The sequence below is a fragment of the Terrapene carolina genome, unplaced genomic scaffold (genome assembly GCF_002925995.2).
Source record: "Terrapene carolina triunguis isolate 2854851 unplaced genomic scaffold, T_m_triunguis-2.0 Scaffold113, whole genome shotgun sequence".
NCBI classification, from domain to species: domain Eukaryota; kingdom Metazoa; phylum Chordata; order Testudines; family Emydidae; genus Terrapene; species Terrapene triunguis.
This window is the reverse complement of record NW_020664464.1, coordinates 26,086,297-26,100,133: the sequence shown is the minus strand read 5'-3', so window position 1 is coordinate 26,100,133 and position 13,837 is coordinate 26,086,297. Positions and strand designations below refer to the sequence as shown.

The 13,837-nt window shown below is 44.1% G+C and overlaps 1 protein-coding gene and 1 pseudogene across 1 annotated transcript in view; both read left to right on the top strand.

Annotated features, from left to right (window-relative positions):
• The first annotated feature begins 1,804 nt into the window (after positions 1 to 1,804).
• ROR2 (receptor tyrosine kinase like orphan receptor 2) overlaps positions 1,805 to 13,837 on the top strand; it is a 217,168-nt gene continuing 205,135 nt past the window's right edge. The window contains exon 1 of the mRNA XM_026652357.2: positions 1,805 to 2,254. Coding sequence (XP_026508142.1) covers positions 2,146 to 2,254 — 109 coding nt within the window. The 5' untranslated portion in view covers positions 1,805 to 2,145. The remainder of the gene's footprint in view (positions 2,255 to 13,837) is intronic.
• LOC112104293 lies at positions 12,552 to 12,945 on the top strand (annotated as a pseudogene).

Genomic DNA, 13,837 nt, shown 5'->3' with positions numbered 1-13,837 from the left:
CCCCACCCTAATTTCAATTCCTGGGGAAAACACTGCTGGATACATAGCTTCCTGTAAAATTAATGGAAGTTACGGAAATCCCTACATTACTTTGAAAATCTCAAGAATAATTTTTTCATCTTGATGGGGCCCCTTAAACTGTGTCTCAGGCATATTGGCTGAGTAGGTTGCCTTTGGTGGTAAAAGTTTCCTGAGGATGGCTGGAGCTGGAAACAGATTCAATGTAGTCCTGGCATTACTGGCCCCAATTCAAGAAAGCATCCCTGTTCAGAAAAGTGCCTAACTGCTTTCCTGAATCAAGGTCTCTTTGCCTAATGATGATCTGGTGTTAGTTAGCATTAACAAAGCAGTGATCAGAGAGGAAATTATGACTATTCCAGTCTCATTCCTTTTTCATGATGAGGTGCCACAGAAATCTTCAGCCTGGGACTGGAAAACTTAGAGGAAAGAAACTGGCCACAAAGACATAAAGGACTATGTTGTGTGTTTGTCTTTGTTTATGGTAAGTAGAAAATTTGGGGCAAAATAATATTTTTTTGAAAGAAATGTACATTCAGGGCCTGATTCTGAGGGGCATTGAAATCAATGAGAGTTGTGTGTACTCAGCACTAATCAGTATCAGGCCTTTACACACAATACCTATAACAAAGAATAACAATATTTGTAAGATCTTATATATTTATAGCCTCAATTATTTGATGAGCTTTCACTATCACATTATTACTTTTTTATTTATTCCAACAAATCGAATACATATCTATAAATACTATTTCAGCTGCAAATAATATACCCAGCTTCTAGATTTTATATCATGGAATGAACAAGTCCCTACTCTGTTTTCTGCATTATCGTTAGGGAATGATTTCTTCATAGTCAAGACCTCTTTGTATGCGTAAAATAAAGAAATTTGAGAAAGCAAAAAAATAGTTTAAATTGTGCTCAAAATATTTAGCACTAACTGTAATAAATTACGGTTTAAGTGCCTTGCAGCTTTAAGGGGACAAATCGTTTTCTGCCCTTACTGGGTAAAATTAGACGATTTACTTTTAACATTACAACTAAAGAGTTCCACTGTGCTTTCAAGGCAGGATCGCGTTCTCGGGGTACTCTCATCTTATTGTGTGTGTTGCAATGCTAATGAGGCTGGACGTTTCCTCGGAAAGAGTAATGGTTTGTGATCACCTGACACTGCATGAAAGTGAAAAAGCTGCTCTTTCTGCTGCTGGGGAAAGGGAGGCAAGTCCCATCAAGCGGTGTATTGTTTCTTCCCTCACGTTTTTCTTTGGTATCTTGAAGAATACTGGAGCTTTCCCCTGCGGGACTCGCTTGTTGCACGGTCTAAATGTGCTTGGTCCTCTGCAAATATTATATTGCCCACTTAAGTCATTCCTTAATTGCGGCCTCTTTTCCCTAACACCCCTTACTTCAGGCTCAGCTCTCCCAGCAGCGACTGTTTTGCCACCAGAAAACGGGAGTAAATTGCCAAACGCAGACTCCTGGCCAGTTCAGGGCAGAGCCAGAGATCGGACTCCACCTGAGCCAGCCGCCCCTGAACTGAGCAGGAAAAGCCCCTCCCGAAGGGCCTTCTCAAGCTGCCAGAAAGCGGCTGAGGTCCGGCTCTCCTCCCCACTCTTGGCGTTTGCTGGGTTGCCGGCAGAGGGGGCCGAAGGGCAGGGCTTTTCCTTCCCCTCTGCGCCGCTCGGCGCCTGAGCTGCGGGCTTTGCACGTCCCCCCTCCCTGGGTGAGGTTTCCCCCAGTGACGCTGGGATGCCGGAGGAGGCGGCGAGGCTCGCTCTTCGCTCAGTCCGGGACGGCCCGTTACAGTGAGAACTGGCTGGAGTCCGGGCGCCCCCGCCCCCGCCTGCTGGGCACTGGGACGCCGCTGGAGGAGCCAGGAGGGAGAGCAGAGGCGAGCTGCGCAGCGCTGAAGCGAGGAGGTGAAATCCCCCCAGCCCCGGGCTGTCACCGGGCGCAGCGAGCTCCGGGCAGCGCCTCCACTTCCAGCCCCGGTCGCCTCTGCGAGGGGGCAGCCGCCGCGGGGACCAGCGCGGCTGAACCACAAAGGGCTCTTTGTGCGGCGGCCGGGCGCCCGCCTCCCGCCTCCCTCGCAGGCGAAGCAGAACCGGAGGGAGCCCCGCGGGCAGCATGGTCCGCACCGGGACGGTCAGGGGGGCACCAGCGCAGCGGCGGGGCGCGGCGAGCTCCCTGCTCGCCCTGCTGGCGGCTTCCTCGCTCCTGCCCCTCTATGCAGCAGGTAAGAGGCTCTGGGACCCCCTGAGGGGGGGGGGGGGGGCGGCTACTTGCGGGGGGGGCTCCCCCCCCCCCCCCGGTTGGGCATGGTCCTTTTTCGCTGGTTGCCCGCCTTGCACACCCGGCCGGAGGGAGGATGCTACTTTCTTTTTTGGGGGTGGGGAGGATGTTCTTGGTCAAAACTAGCTGTGCAAAGCCTCCCCGCCTTCCTTCTGAGCCGGGGCTGGCGGAGCCCGTTTGTTTGTTGTTGTCTTTGGGGGCCAAATAGAAACCTGATGTTACATGTTGTGCAGGAGAGGCCCGGAGCTTGGAAGGTGGGGGAGGGTGACTGCTGAGAAAAAGCTTTTGAGGCTTCCCCTTCCCGCGATCCATCACCGTCTCTTCTTCCTCACCCCCAGCTGTTTCAGCAGTGGGTGCCCCGCATGGAGTTTGTTTTTTTTGATGGGGGGGGGGGCAGCAAAGAAGAGGACGGGGGACGTTTGTTGCAGTCAGAGGCCTTGATGGGGAGCTCAGGGTGGATGTCCCCCCACCCCCTCCGAGTGGCTATAATAATGTGTTATTACTTGGGCTGTTGAGTGTTGCCAGAGTCTCGGTGGGGGTGGGGATTAAGGTTGAGTGCAGAGGTTGGGGGTGTGGGGGGAGCAGCGGTGCTTGGAGTTGATGGAGGCTTAATTGAGCCTCTTTCTCTGTGTGTGTGTGTGTGTGTTTTGGAGGGTCCCATTTCCTGTGTGTACCTGGCTGAGCCGCAGAGAGCCGAGGGGGCAGCCCTGGGGATCAGGAAACGTCCGGACTCGGTTCACCAAGCACTGCGATTGTTTGGAGAGCTGAATAAACTGGCCCTATTAACATCTGACCTCGCGCCGTGGCAGACTGGCTGCGGCTGCTGAAACGTTGCCAGTTTGTCCGGCATCTCCGTGGTCCAACAACGCCAGGATTTATAGAGAGCTCTGGGAGCGTGTGGGGCGGGAGAGCTGCTCTGGTGTAAGCTTTAGTGCCTGTAAAAGAAGCTCCATCCATGAACGGTGTGTTTCATGGCCAGCTAAGCTGTGTGGCCCTCCCCTTGAAGCAAGCAGGGAGAGGTCTAACTTTTCCTTGCCCCTAGGTTGTGGAGTGGGAAGGGGCGATAGGAGCTTCTGCTGGCTTCAGTCCGACACTCTTTGATCTCTCTCAAAACCGTTCTCTGGAAAATTGCCCCCCCCCCGCAGCTGATAAACTTTGCTCCCTAAACCCCTTCCCTGGGGCGTTTTGCCCAGTGATCCTGGGGAGGAGATGACACTGAGTCGTCATTTGCATTTCAGGTTTGTAACCGGTCCGTCCTGGGTCAACTTTGCGACGGGATAGTTTGGCCGATAACTAGTGAATCTTCATTTCTTTGTAAGAGGCTTTAACTTAATTGCCCTGATGTGCATGAGGAGCCCGACGATGTCTGTACGGAATAACAGTGATGCTGCAGATTGGAGGGGATTTGTTAATCAGTTGCATGTTTGAAAGGGGTTTTCTTCCCTTTGTTGGTTTCGTAATCCATTTACCTCTCCCCGGGAGGTGACAGATGCCTATATTTCCTGTTAGTCAGCTCTGGGCTCCTCGGTCGTGCCATTTGCTGCATTAGCATGGAGGGAGGGGGGCACGAGAAAGGTGGAAAGTTTGCGGGGAGGCGGTGGGGTAGGAGGGGAGCATGTTACACCTCAGGGACGTGGGGTCAGTTCCCGTTGCGCGTCTTTTCTTGAGGCTTTTATTGCTCCCTTTGAAGGGCCTGGGGGCAGCGCTAACAAATTGCAGGGCCCTACCGCTGCCCTGGCTTTCCTGCAGAGAACTTCAGCCACAGCCTCGGTGTACATCGGGGCAGGAATTTCACAAGCGCAAGCCCCTAGCGGTGCGGGGTGTTAGCCGGTGGCAGATGTTCAGTGGGTGCCTTTAAAAGCCTCCCGGAGTCTTGGCTGTGGAGATGGCGATCCTTCGGTGTGTGCTGTCGTTCCAGCTCGAATGGCAGATACCATCCCCCTTCCCCACCATTTTCTTCCAATTTCTCAAAACAGCTGGATCTGTTTTTAGGGACCAACATGAAGGACGTGCGCAGGATTTCCAGAGAGTTTTACTCTACCCTTCTCTGCAAGACGGGACGCCTCCCTCCCCTTTCAACAAAGAGTCTCTCTAGGCAAAGTCTTAAACTGCCTTACATGCTTAATTTGATTTTGGTGTGATGATTTCTGTACTCTTGTAAAACTCTTGATGGCTTTAGCAGTGAAATCACAGTTGAGTGGCATAGTAACTAAGCAAAATACTCCAAACATTTGGCTGCCTGTTACCCAAATCTGCATATTCATTGATTATCTAGCATTCCCGGCTCACTCCTTCCCTTCAGGTGCTGGCAGAAGAACCATCCCCGCCCCCTCCCTTGCGGATGTCTTTGATGGGTGACCCCTTAAGTATTATTCGCAGGGTGTAGTCACACAACGTTTGCTAGTGACATAGCTCTGCATAATTGACTGCAAAAACAAAGACATGCCAAACAGTTCTCTACATCTCCCGTGAACAGCAGTTGTCTCTACTGGGAGTTAGTAGTGGAATGTCTTTTTTTGTGGGGACAAAAGCACTGAGTATAAGACAAAATATTCTGAGTGATATTGTAGAGTGATATAAACTGTACACGCACAATCTTAATTTTGTTGTTGTTCTGAGATTGTATTGACAATACTAGTTTTATTTCTCTAGTTGCCTTTGTAGGCAATATGACTTGGTCCTGGTGGAATGGTCCTAAAAATAGAATAAAAAAATGCAATTAAAAATGTTGGGAATGTTTTTCCTCTATTTATTTTTCTTATAGATAGGTTGGCTGAATCATACATTAATCTGAAAATATTAGTATGTATGTGGTTAGAACTCATATTATACAAAATTTGTATCCACATCCGATTTGCAAAAATGATCCTTGGATATCTGCGGATGCAGATACCCGCGGATATAAAGCAGATATCCGCAGATTTGCAGAGCTCTAAAAATGTTATTTATTTAATATTAGGTGCAACACCTGCACATTTTAATGACCCTATAGCAACCATTTATGTGCCTTAGAAAGGATGCAGGGCATTGGTGCAAGATTTCTTTTCTGTTAACAAAATGCATACTTGCAGAGAAATCAAAACTGAAATATTATGATTTTACAAATACTGCACTTTATAAAATTGTAGGTGCTACTAATGAAGAGAACACATTTCTCGGAGTACAGTATTATTAAAGTTATTATAGTACAGATTACATCTAAATGCCTTTAAATATATTACTAGATGTAGTAAAAACCTTGAATTTCTAAAGTTTCATTGGATTTAGCTACCAACCTCCTCCTGTCCCCCTTGACTTTAATAAATGGGATTTAGCCAGAGACTTCCCATTAAATCCAATGCAGATTATTTGGCTAATTCCCATGCAGCTCTGAAAATGGAAGAATCTTAATACAGTTAGTAATACATTTCACTAAATATGAAGATTTTCTATGGCAAGCTTTTTTCCACATACAAGACACAAATCTTTGTTGTTATAATTACAATGCTAGTTGTATAGCAATTCAGTTTGTCTTTGAGTCAAAAGGTAAATGAAGTTTCCACTGAAACTTTCCCCCCCTGGAGTGTCTTGATTTTGTTAATAGCAATTCCATCACAAATGCTTTTCTCCATAATCTCTTTTCTGCTGTAAATAGGACAGAAATGCAACTTCATGGGGAGAAAAAGGCAGATTGACAGGCTGGGTGAATTAATCCTATTTAGTGAGCTTTCAGTTGTTTGCAGGAAAGTTGATCTCTTTTTAAATTCACTGCACTTTTGGGCAAGGTGTTAATAGTACTGAGTATTGTCATTTGTATGGAAATGTACTTGTTCATTAATTACGAAACTAACAGCCTTAGCGCACACATACTGGTTGGTATGAAATTAAAAAGTAAAGGGTCTTGTTGCAATATGCATTGAGACTTCATTGATAACTATGAATTCTAAATAAAGATTTGTTAGTGTCTTTTTCAGACTGTATCTTCACAGAACCTCTATTATCAAGTGAAATGTTGTAGTCAGTTAAAATGATAGGTAGATGCATTTAGCATCTGTACATGTTGGAACAACTTATCAGTCAGTAGTCAAGTTTTTTTTTCCGAGTCCCCTTTTCATAGTTCATATATTGTCTGTCTGCTCGGCAGTCATGTCAAAGAAAGCAAACCATCTTTGTTATGCATCAGCTTAGTATGTTTATAGAAGCGCGGTGTGGTGTTTCTCTTAACAGGGAAGAAATGCTGCTTACAATATTTCACTTAGTTTGTAATATTCTTGTAACTAGGCTCCCTGTGTGAAGGATGGCTTGCTATTTAGGCTTGTTTATTCTGTCTGGAGCTGTTGCTTTGTAAAGGAAGTTGTCATTCGGCTCAGCATGTCTGGAAAGTAGGCAAGTGCTCAAGTCTTCTAATCCAGTGACTACAAAGTAGTTAAAGCTTCAAAGAAAAGTAACGACAGGATTTTGCTGCACTGAAAGAAGATGCATTGTTTGTTAATCCTATTTTTTTTATTGTTACTAATACTGCAGGCTCCTGCAGCATAGTCATTTGGGACAAATAACAATGTAACTTAAACGATTCTTTCCTCTGTGAAGTTTGAAGTCAAATGTCCCTTACCAATTTACTTTTGTGCAAGCCTTTTGAGCTGTTGGCTCAATATTAGTTCTGTTGCAGAAAGCATTCTAGAAAATAGTTCTCTTCAATGATGTTTCCGTTTCAAAATGAAATCTAAACAGTTTGGACAGATACAATTAGCTTATTGTTAATTAGCTTATTGTTCATTAGCTTCACAAAACTTAATAAGATGATCATATCTATCAATTCCTAGTACCTTTTTTTTGTTTCTTATAATTTGCGAATTTGGAAATTATGAATCCAACAACTTCACTTTTGTGTTGTGAGTACAAACTGTGTTTTGGTACCCAGCTTATTTAGAACTGTTACAAGTGGCCAAGAGAGAACAATGTAAGTAATTCTTGCAAACTTTAAAAAGTCAATTAAAGGCCCAAATTAGGAATTGACAGATTGAACCACTGAATGCTCTGAATCATTTAGCCTAGTATCCTCTCTCTGACATCACAGAAAGGTGCAGGAAACTCTGTAGTGGACAGTTATGGAATAACTGCCCATAGAGAGCAACAAAGAGTCCTGTGGCACCTTATAGACTAACAGATGTATTGGAGCATAAGCTTTCGTGGGTGAATACCCACTTCGTCAGATGCATGTAATGGAAATTTCCAGAGGCAGGTATAAATATGCAGGCAAGAATCAGTCTGGAGATAACCGAGGTTAGTTCAATCAGGGAGGGTAAGGCCCTCTTCTAGCAGTTGAGGTGTGAACACCAAGGAAGGAGAGATTCTTTCTTACCCCAGGTGAGTTTCTATCTCTTCTAAAAAGTTTTATTCTGTCTAATATAACTGTGGAAATTCTCATCCATATACATGTCTTCTGCCGCATACAAATGAATACCACTAAATTTTTAGGTGTGATATGTTGTGGAAGTGAGTTCCACAAGTCAATTATAGATTCTGTAAAAAATATTTCCTCTTATTTTTAAATCTATTGCCTTCTCAATTGAAATTAGTGTCCCCTTGTTCTTGTATTAGGAAAGGCTGAACAGATGCAACTGGTTTACTTTCTCTATACCATTAACTACATTTGTCTCCTCTCTAAACTAAGTCGTTTCAATCTTTTTCATATTCTGTGTGGAAATCCTTCCATTTCACTAATCATTCTGGCCAGTGGTGTTTAGACTCCTTTCTCTTTCATATCTTTTTTGAGATGGGGTCGCCCCCAGACCTATAGATAATATTCCAGGTGAGAGTGAGCCACTGATTTATATAATGGTATTATAATATTTTCATTATTTTCTATCCCATTCTTTACACATACCAGTATTTTGTTGCCTTTGTTTTTAATTGAGCTATCTACAGCAAGGTTCAGCTCTTTTTCCTAGTGGTTACAGTTAATGTAGAACCCAGCAGCAATTGATTCCAGTTGACTCATACTGGGTATTCTAGTTCTAGAGGGGAAGGCAGTGCATATATCTATTAGAGATAGATTACACCATGCCTGCATGTAAAGGACATTAATTTAACCCTTGTCTCAATCTATATTAAATGCAGACTGCAAAAAGTAAAGTAGTGGTCTGAATCCTTTTAAGCATTACATCTCTACCTAGATATAACGCTGTCCTCGGGAGCCAAAAAATCTTACAGCATTATAGGTGAAACCGCGTTATATTGAACTTGCTTTGATCCACCGGAGTGCGCAGCCCCGCCCCCCCCGGAGCACTGCTTTACCGCGTTATATCCGAATTTGTGTTATATCGGGTCACATTATATCGAGGTAGCGGTGTATATTCTTCTCTTTCCCTGATATGGTCATATTTTGCATTACATATGATGTGAGGTTTTTACCACATAGGTGACTACTTCAGTATTACCAAGGTCATACTGCATAGCCAAGGAGTTGCTTTTGCATTATTTAGGTTTGCTAGGGGATCCCAATTTTTTGAGTGGATATGCTTTCTATGCCTTAAAATCCTTGGACTAGATCCACAAAGCATTTAGATGTCTGTTACGTTAGGTGCCTTAGTTCAATAGTTAGATGCTCAGATTCTGTCTAACCCTGTAGGTGCCAAAATTCCCATGGTGCCTGAGTTTCTGCCAATGCACACAGCTGCTTAAATCCTGATGCCCAATGTCTATTTTATGCCTAAGCCTCAGTGGGAATCACAGACTAGGTTCAGAGCACACCTATCGGATCAGGCCCTGAATAAAGCACAGCCAGAGGAGGTGGCATCACACATTCCCCCAAGTCATTAGAATACTTTCCCACAATTCGGGAGACTGGGGTTCAAATCCCCATTCTGCCTGATTTGGTGCAGGTACTTGAATCCAGGTCTTCCACTTCTTAGCTGACTGGCCTATAGAGTATTTTTCAGTAGAGCTCTCTCCTATTGAAGCAGTTCCACTTTGTACAAAATACTGAAATATTCTGGGGGTGGGAGGGAATAGGGACAGCATCTATATTCCAGTATTTAGGGAAATCTCCTAGGAAATGGGAGAGTCAGGTTCAAGTCCTTGCCCCAATGAATATTCAAGTATTTTAAACAAAGTGGAAAAGTTTCAACAGGAGATTCCACTAGAGTGGCAGCAGGGCACCTAAAGTTAGACATTGCAATGCTGAACCTAAGTCCCTTTGTGTCCACTGACTGAGTCCTTTGGGCTGGCATGTTCCTAGCTTTGGTATTACCCAATCAGCAATTAAGGTTGTATTCTCTGAAACCAACTTTTAAGAAAGATACTACCAGTTGTAATCAATTATACAGACAGTCAGCCAATGAAAGTACTGATGACAAACAAAGTCTTAAGGACCTAAAAAAGAGCTCTGTGTAAGCTTCTCTCTCTCACCAACACAGTTTTATGGTGTTTTTTTTTTTTTTTGCCTTCCTCTGCTATATGGAATGTGATTTGCCAGCTGGGATCATCTGGGCATATCTCATCTAATCAGTTCACTGCCTTTGCACAAGCTTTGGGCATTGGTGACATTGGGCCTCTCCTGTTCTCTGCCTGTAGCACACAGTTAAGTCCCCTGAGGACTGAAATGCTTTAGTCTAACTAAAGTCTTTGAGGCTTAATATAAAGTATCTGAATGAAATTTCATGTCCTGCGATATACAGAAGTCAGACTAGATGACTTAGTGGTCTTAATATTAATTGGTGTTCTCTCCTATTGGAAAAAACTCACTGAGAAACCTGGGGAGACCTATGAACCCTACTGAACTTAGATTTCTGGCTTCCAATTGCTCTGACTGTTAAAAACTTCTCCTGATATCTATAGCCTAAACATTTTCTCCCATCACTTTAGGTCACTGCTCCTTGTCCGGTTTAAAATTGTTTTAGGCGGTTCATTAACAGCTCATCTGGTAAGTATTATTTCAGGATGAAGTGGCTTCTTTAACTGATTTTCCTTCCTTTTGCCAGCTTAATGCCTTAATGTTATTTTTCTATACTTTTGTATATTTAACTAGAATGACTTTCCTTTGTTGTATAAAGAAAAGATAAATTCAGTCATGGTTTTGCTACAAGTTAGCTTTCACACTCAATTAATTCAAACTAACTTTTCAACACAACATACGTAACTGTCCAACTGAATCATAAACTGAACTATAAGGATAATATTTTATTTTAACATTGTAAAGATCATACAATATCACATTTTTGTTTAGAGTGATTGGCGTACCATGTAACTTAGAGGAAAAGAGATTAAAAATTTTTAAACTCAATTTCCCAAGATAAACAGTGAAAAGTGAAATTGCATAGAGATATCAATATTGTTTGTTACTAGCCAAATACATATCTTCTCTTCTTAAATTTTAGTTTAAAGAAAAATAAATTTCTATCACAACATAAACTACAAACTAGGACATTTAAATAAGGTTACTATATGGGGAGAATCTCAGAAAATTATTTTGCTGACTCACCTGACAGCCAGACCAGGTGGTTAGCACCAGCTCAGGTGTAGAAAAGGGCTTGAGTGTTTTTCAGAGGATTACAGAGCCAGGGACAGAGAAAGAGAGGTCTAGAAGAGAAAACCTTAGGAACAAGCTAACTCCGGAAAAAGCTTAGGCTAAGGTTCATATTTTCGTGTTTTAAGTTAAAGACAAATGTGAGGAAAGGGGCAAATGTAGACCAAGACCTTTGTATTATGTATATACTTGGTAGCAAAATGGGAACAGCACCTGTTTACATATATCTGCATCTGTAAAATATTGAATTAATAATTCAACATATGCACATACCAGAGTTATGCATATCCGCACATTAAAATGATCAACCATAAAGAAATATGCAAACAAGAGACAGTGCGAACCCTCGTTTTCTTCTTCAACTCTCTCCCACCCCTGAAAATGCTTCAGTAATACAATAATATGTCCACAAAATGTATAAAACAACATTCATCCAAATCAGAATATCAAAGAATCCTACTGTCTGAAATAAGACATCATATTGCACATCAGGACTTGGGTCAAATATCTAGAATTTCTTGATCTATACTGTTTAGTATATGAAATAAGGAGTTTGACTTTATTTGATAAGAAATTTTAAGAATTGATGAATGGTAATGCACGTGGAAATACCATTTCCTTATTATTACGTCTGTTAGGCTAGTTTTTCCATGATCAATACAAATTCTGCCATACTGCATTTTTAAACTAGTTACTTCCTTCCTCTTCCAGCAGTCAACACTTGCACATCTGGCTGCCACCAGTACATTGTTTCATTAATTTGTTTTTCTAAAATATATACTTTCTCATTTGGGGCATGCAAATATAATATTGGTGGCTCAAGAGGGAGGTCATGACCTGTAATCCCTTTAAGCTCTATAACTATTTGCTTCTAAAATTTTACTACCTTTGGGCATTCCCACCAAATATGTAGAGAATTTCCTGCATCATCCCCAACACATATTAGACTTTCTCTCCTCTAAATTTAGTCTCGTTGGCATGAGATCCCAGTAGTACATAATTTTAAAATAATTTACCCTTATGGTAGTACTGTGTCCATGAAAGGATGTGCCAATCAGAAATTCCCTTTTTATCTTCTGATATGGCCCTATCAGTAGTATTTTCAGTACTTTAATAAATGTGCATTTTCTAACTAAAAGCCAGAGAATTCCATAAAATACATTTCTAGAATTTCTCCTCTAGAATTTCTTTTTTAAAAATGTTTTAAATTTGTTATTTCCCAACATTATTCTTCCATTTGAGCTGTAAGGTAATTTTGATTCATTAGAGAGGTTTAGAAAGATCACAGCTTCTCTTGTCTGTATCCCCATATCTTAAATATCTTCTTCCAGTGGACTGTCATCAAAGAAAAATTCTTTTTTTTTTTTTAACCAAATGGATGGTGGATTTTATATCTATAGTCCCTTTAATTGTTTATATTGAAGGGTCACTTATTTAGACTCAAACGTTAGCTTTAGGCTATGTCTACACTACAATCTTAAGTTAACCTATGCTGGGTGCACTCACAGCCACCACATTAATTAGTGTGGTGGCTGATGTCCTCACTACCCTTCTGTCGGTGGTGCGTGTCCTTACCAGGAGCACTTCCGTCAACTGAAGAGGGGCAGGGTGGGGGACTGAGAGCCAAGCTGGGAGCTGTGACCATGGGGAGAGGCAGCGGCAAACAGCTGGGAGCTGCAGAGAGTGCTGCTGTTTTTGCTGGACCGGAGAGAGGTTGGTAGCACGCTCAGCGAGGATGGTCTGTACCAAGCAGACAGCTCATGAATCCACAGGTGGCAAAGAGCCTCGCAAGCAGCTCGCTGCTAAGGCTGCCCTGAAAAGCGCCCCCACCACGGGTGGGGTGAAGAAGCCCCATTGCTACCGCCCTGGCACCGTGGCCCTGTGGGAAATTCACCGAGCTGCTGATCCGCAAGCTGCCCTTACAGCGCCTGGTGTGGGAGATCGCCCAGGACTTCAAGACCGTTCTGCACTTCCAGAGCTCGGCTGTCATGGCCCTGCAGGAGGTGAGCAAGGCCTATTTCATGGGGCTCTTCGAGGACACCAACCAGTGCACCATCCACGCCAAGAGAGTCACCATCATGCCCAAGGACATCCAGCTGGCACGCCACATCTGCGGGGGGAGAGCCTAGAGCACCCCCCTCAGAGTCCGCTGGCTCACAAAACAAGCCTCTCCTCGTGGAGCTAAAACAGTGGCCCCACCCTGCAGCTCCCAGCTCTTTGCTGCTGCCTCTCCAGGTGGAGCTAACACCTGGGAGCTGTAGGGAGGGGTTGCTGAGGGTACAGGGGGGACATGCCTGGGGTGTATGACCAAAGCTGTTGGGGGAGATGAACCTTTAAATACTTCCCCCTACTCTCAGTAGGCAAGTTATCTTTGGCAGAAGCTCCTAGCCCCACCACACCGCTGCAGGATAGAAGCCCAGAGCTCCCCCCTTCTCCCAGTCTGGTAGGTGGGGAAGGGGGAGCTCCGCAAGCTGCACTTTAACTGTTAAAGAGCCGCATGCGGCTTGCGAGCCATAGTTTGGCCACCCACGTTTTAGCATGTCGGCATAGCAGGGGAGTTACGTTAGCAGGAGAAGCATTTCAGTGTGTACACCTTCACTGTTTTGTCAACGAAACCTGACTTTTGTCGACAAAACTGTGTAGTGTAGACAAGGCCTTAGATGCTCTACAAGTAGGTTACAAGTAATAATCTCTTATCTGTGCGGTTCTAATTTATAACCTGTCTCAGTAACAGGGCCGGCTCCAGGCACCAGCCGACCAAGCACGTGCTTGGGGCGGCACCTTGTAAGGGGCGGCCAATCTTGGGGTGGCGGGGCGGCGCTCGGGGGTTTTCATTGTTGTTTTTGGTTCGGCGGGGCGGCGCTCGCGGGGGGGGTGTTGTTTTTGGTTCGGCGGGGCCGCACTCGGGGTGTGTGTTGTTTTTGGGTCAGCGGGGCGGCACTCGGGGGGGGGGTTGTTTTTGGTTCGGGGGGGGTTTTTTTTTTTGCTTGGGGCGACAAAAAAGTTAGAGCCGGCCCTGCA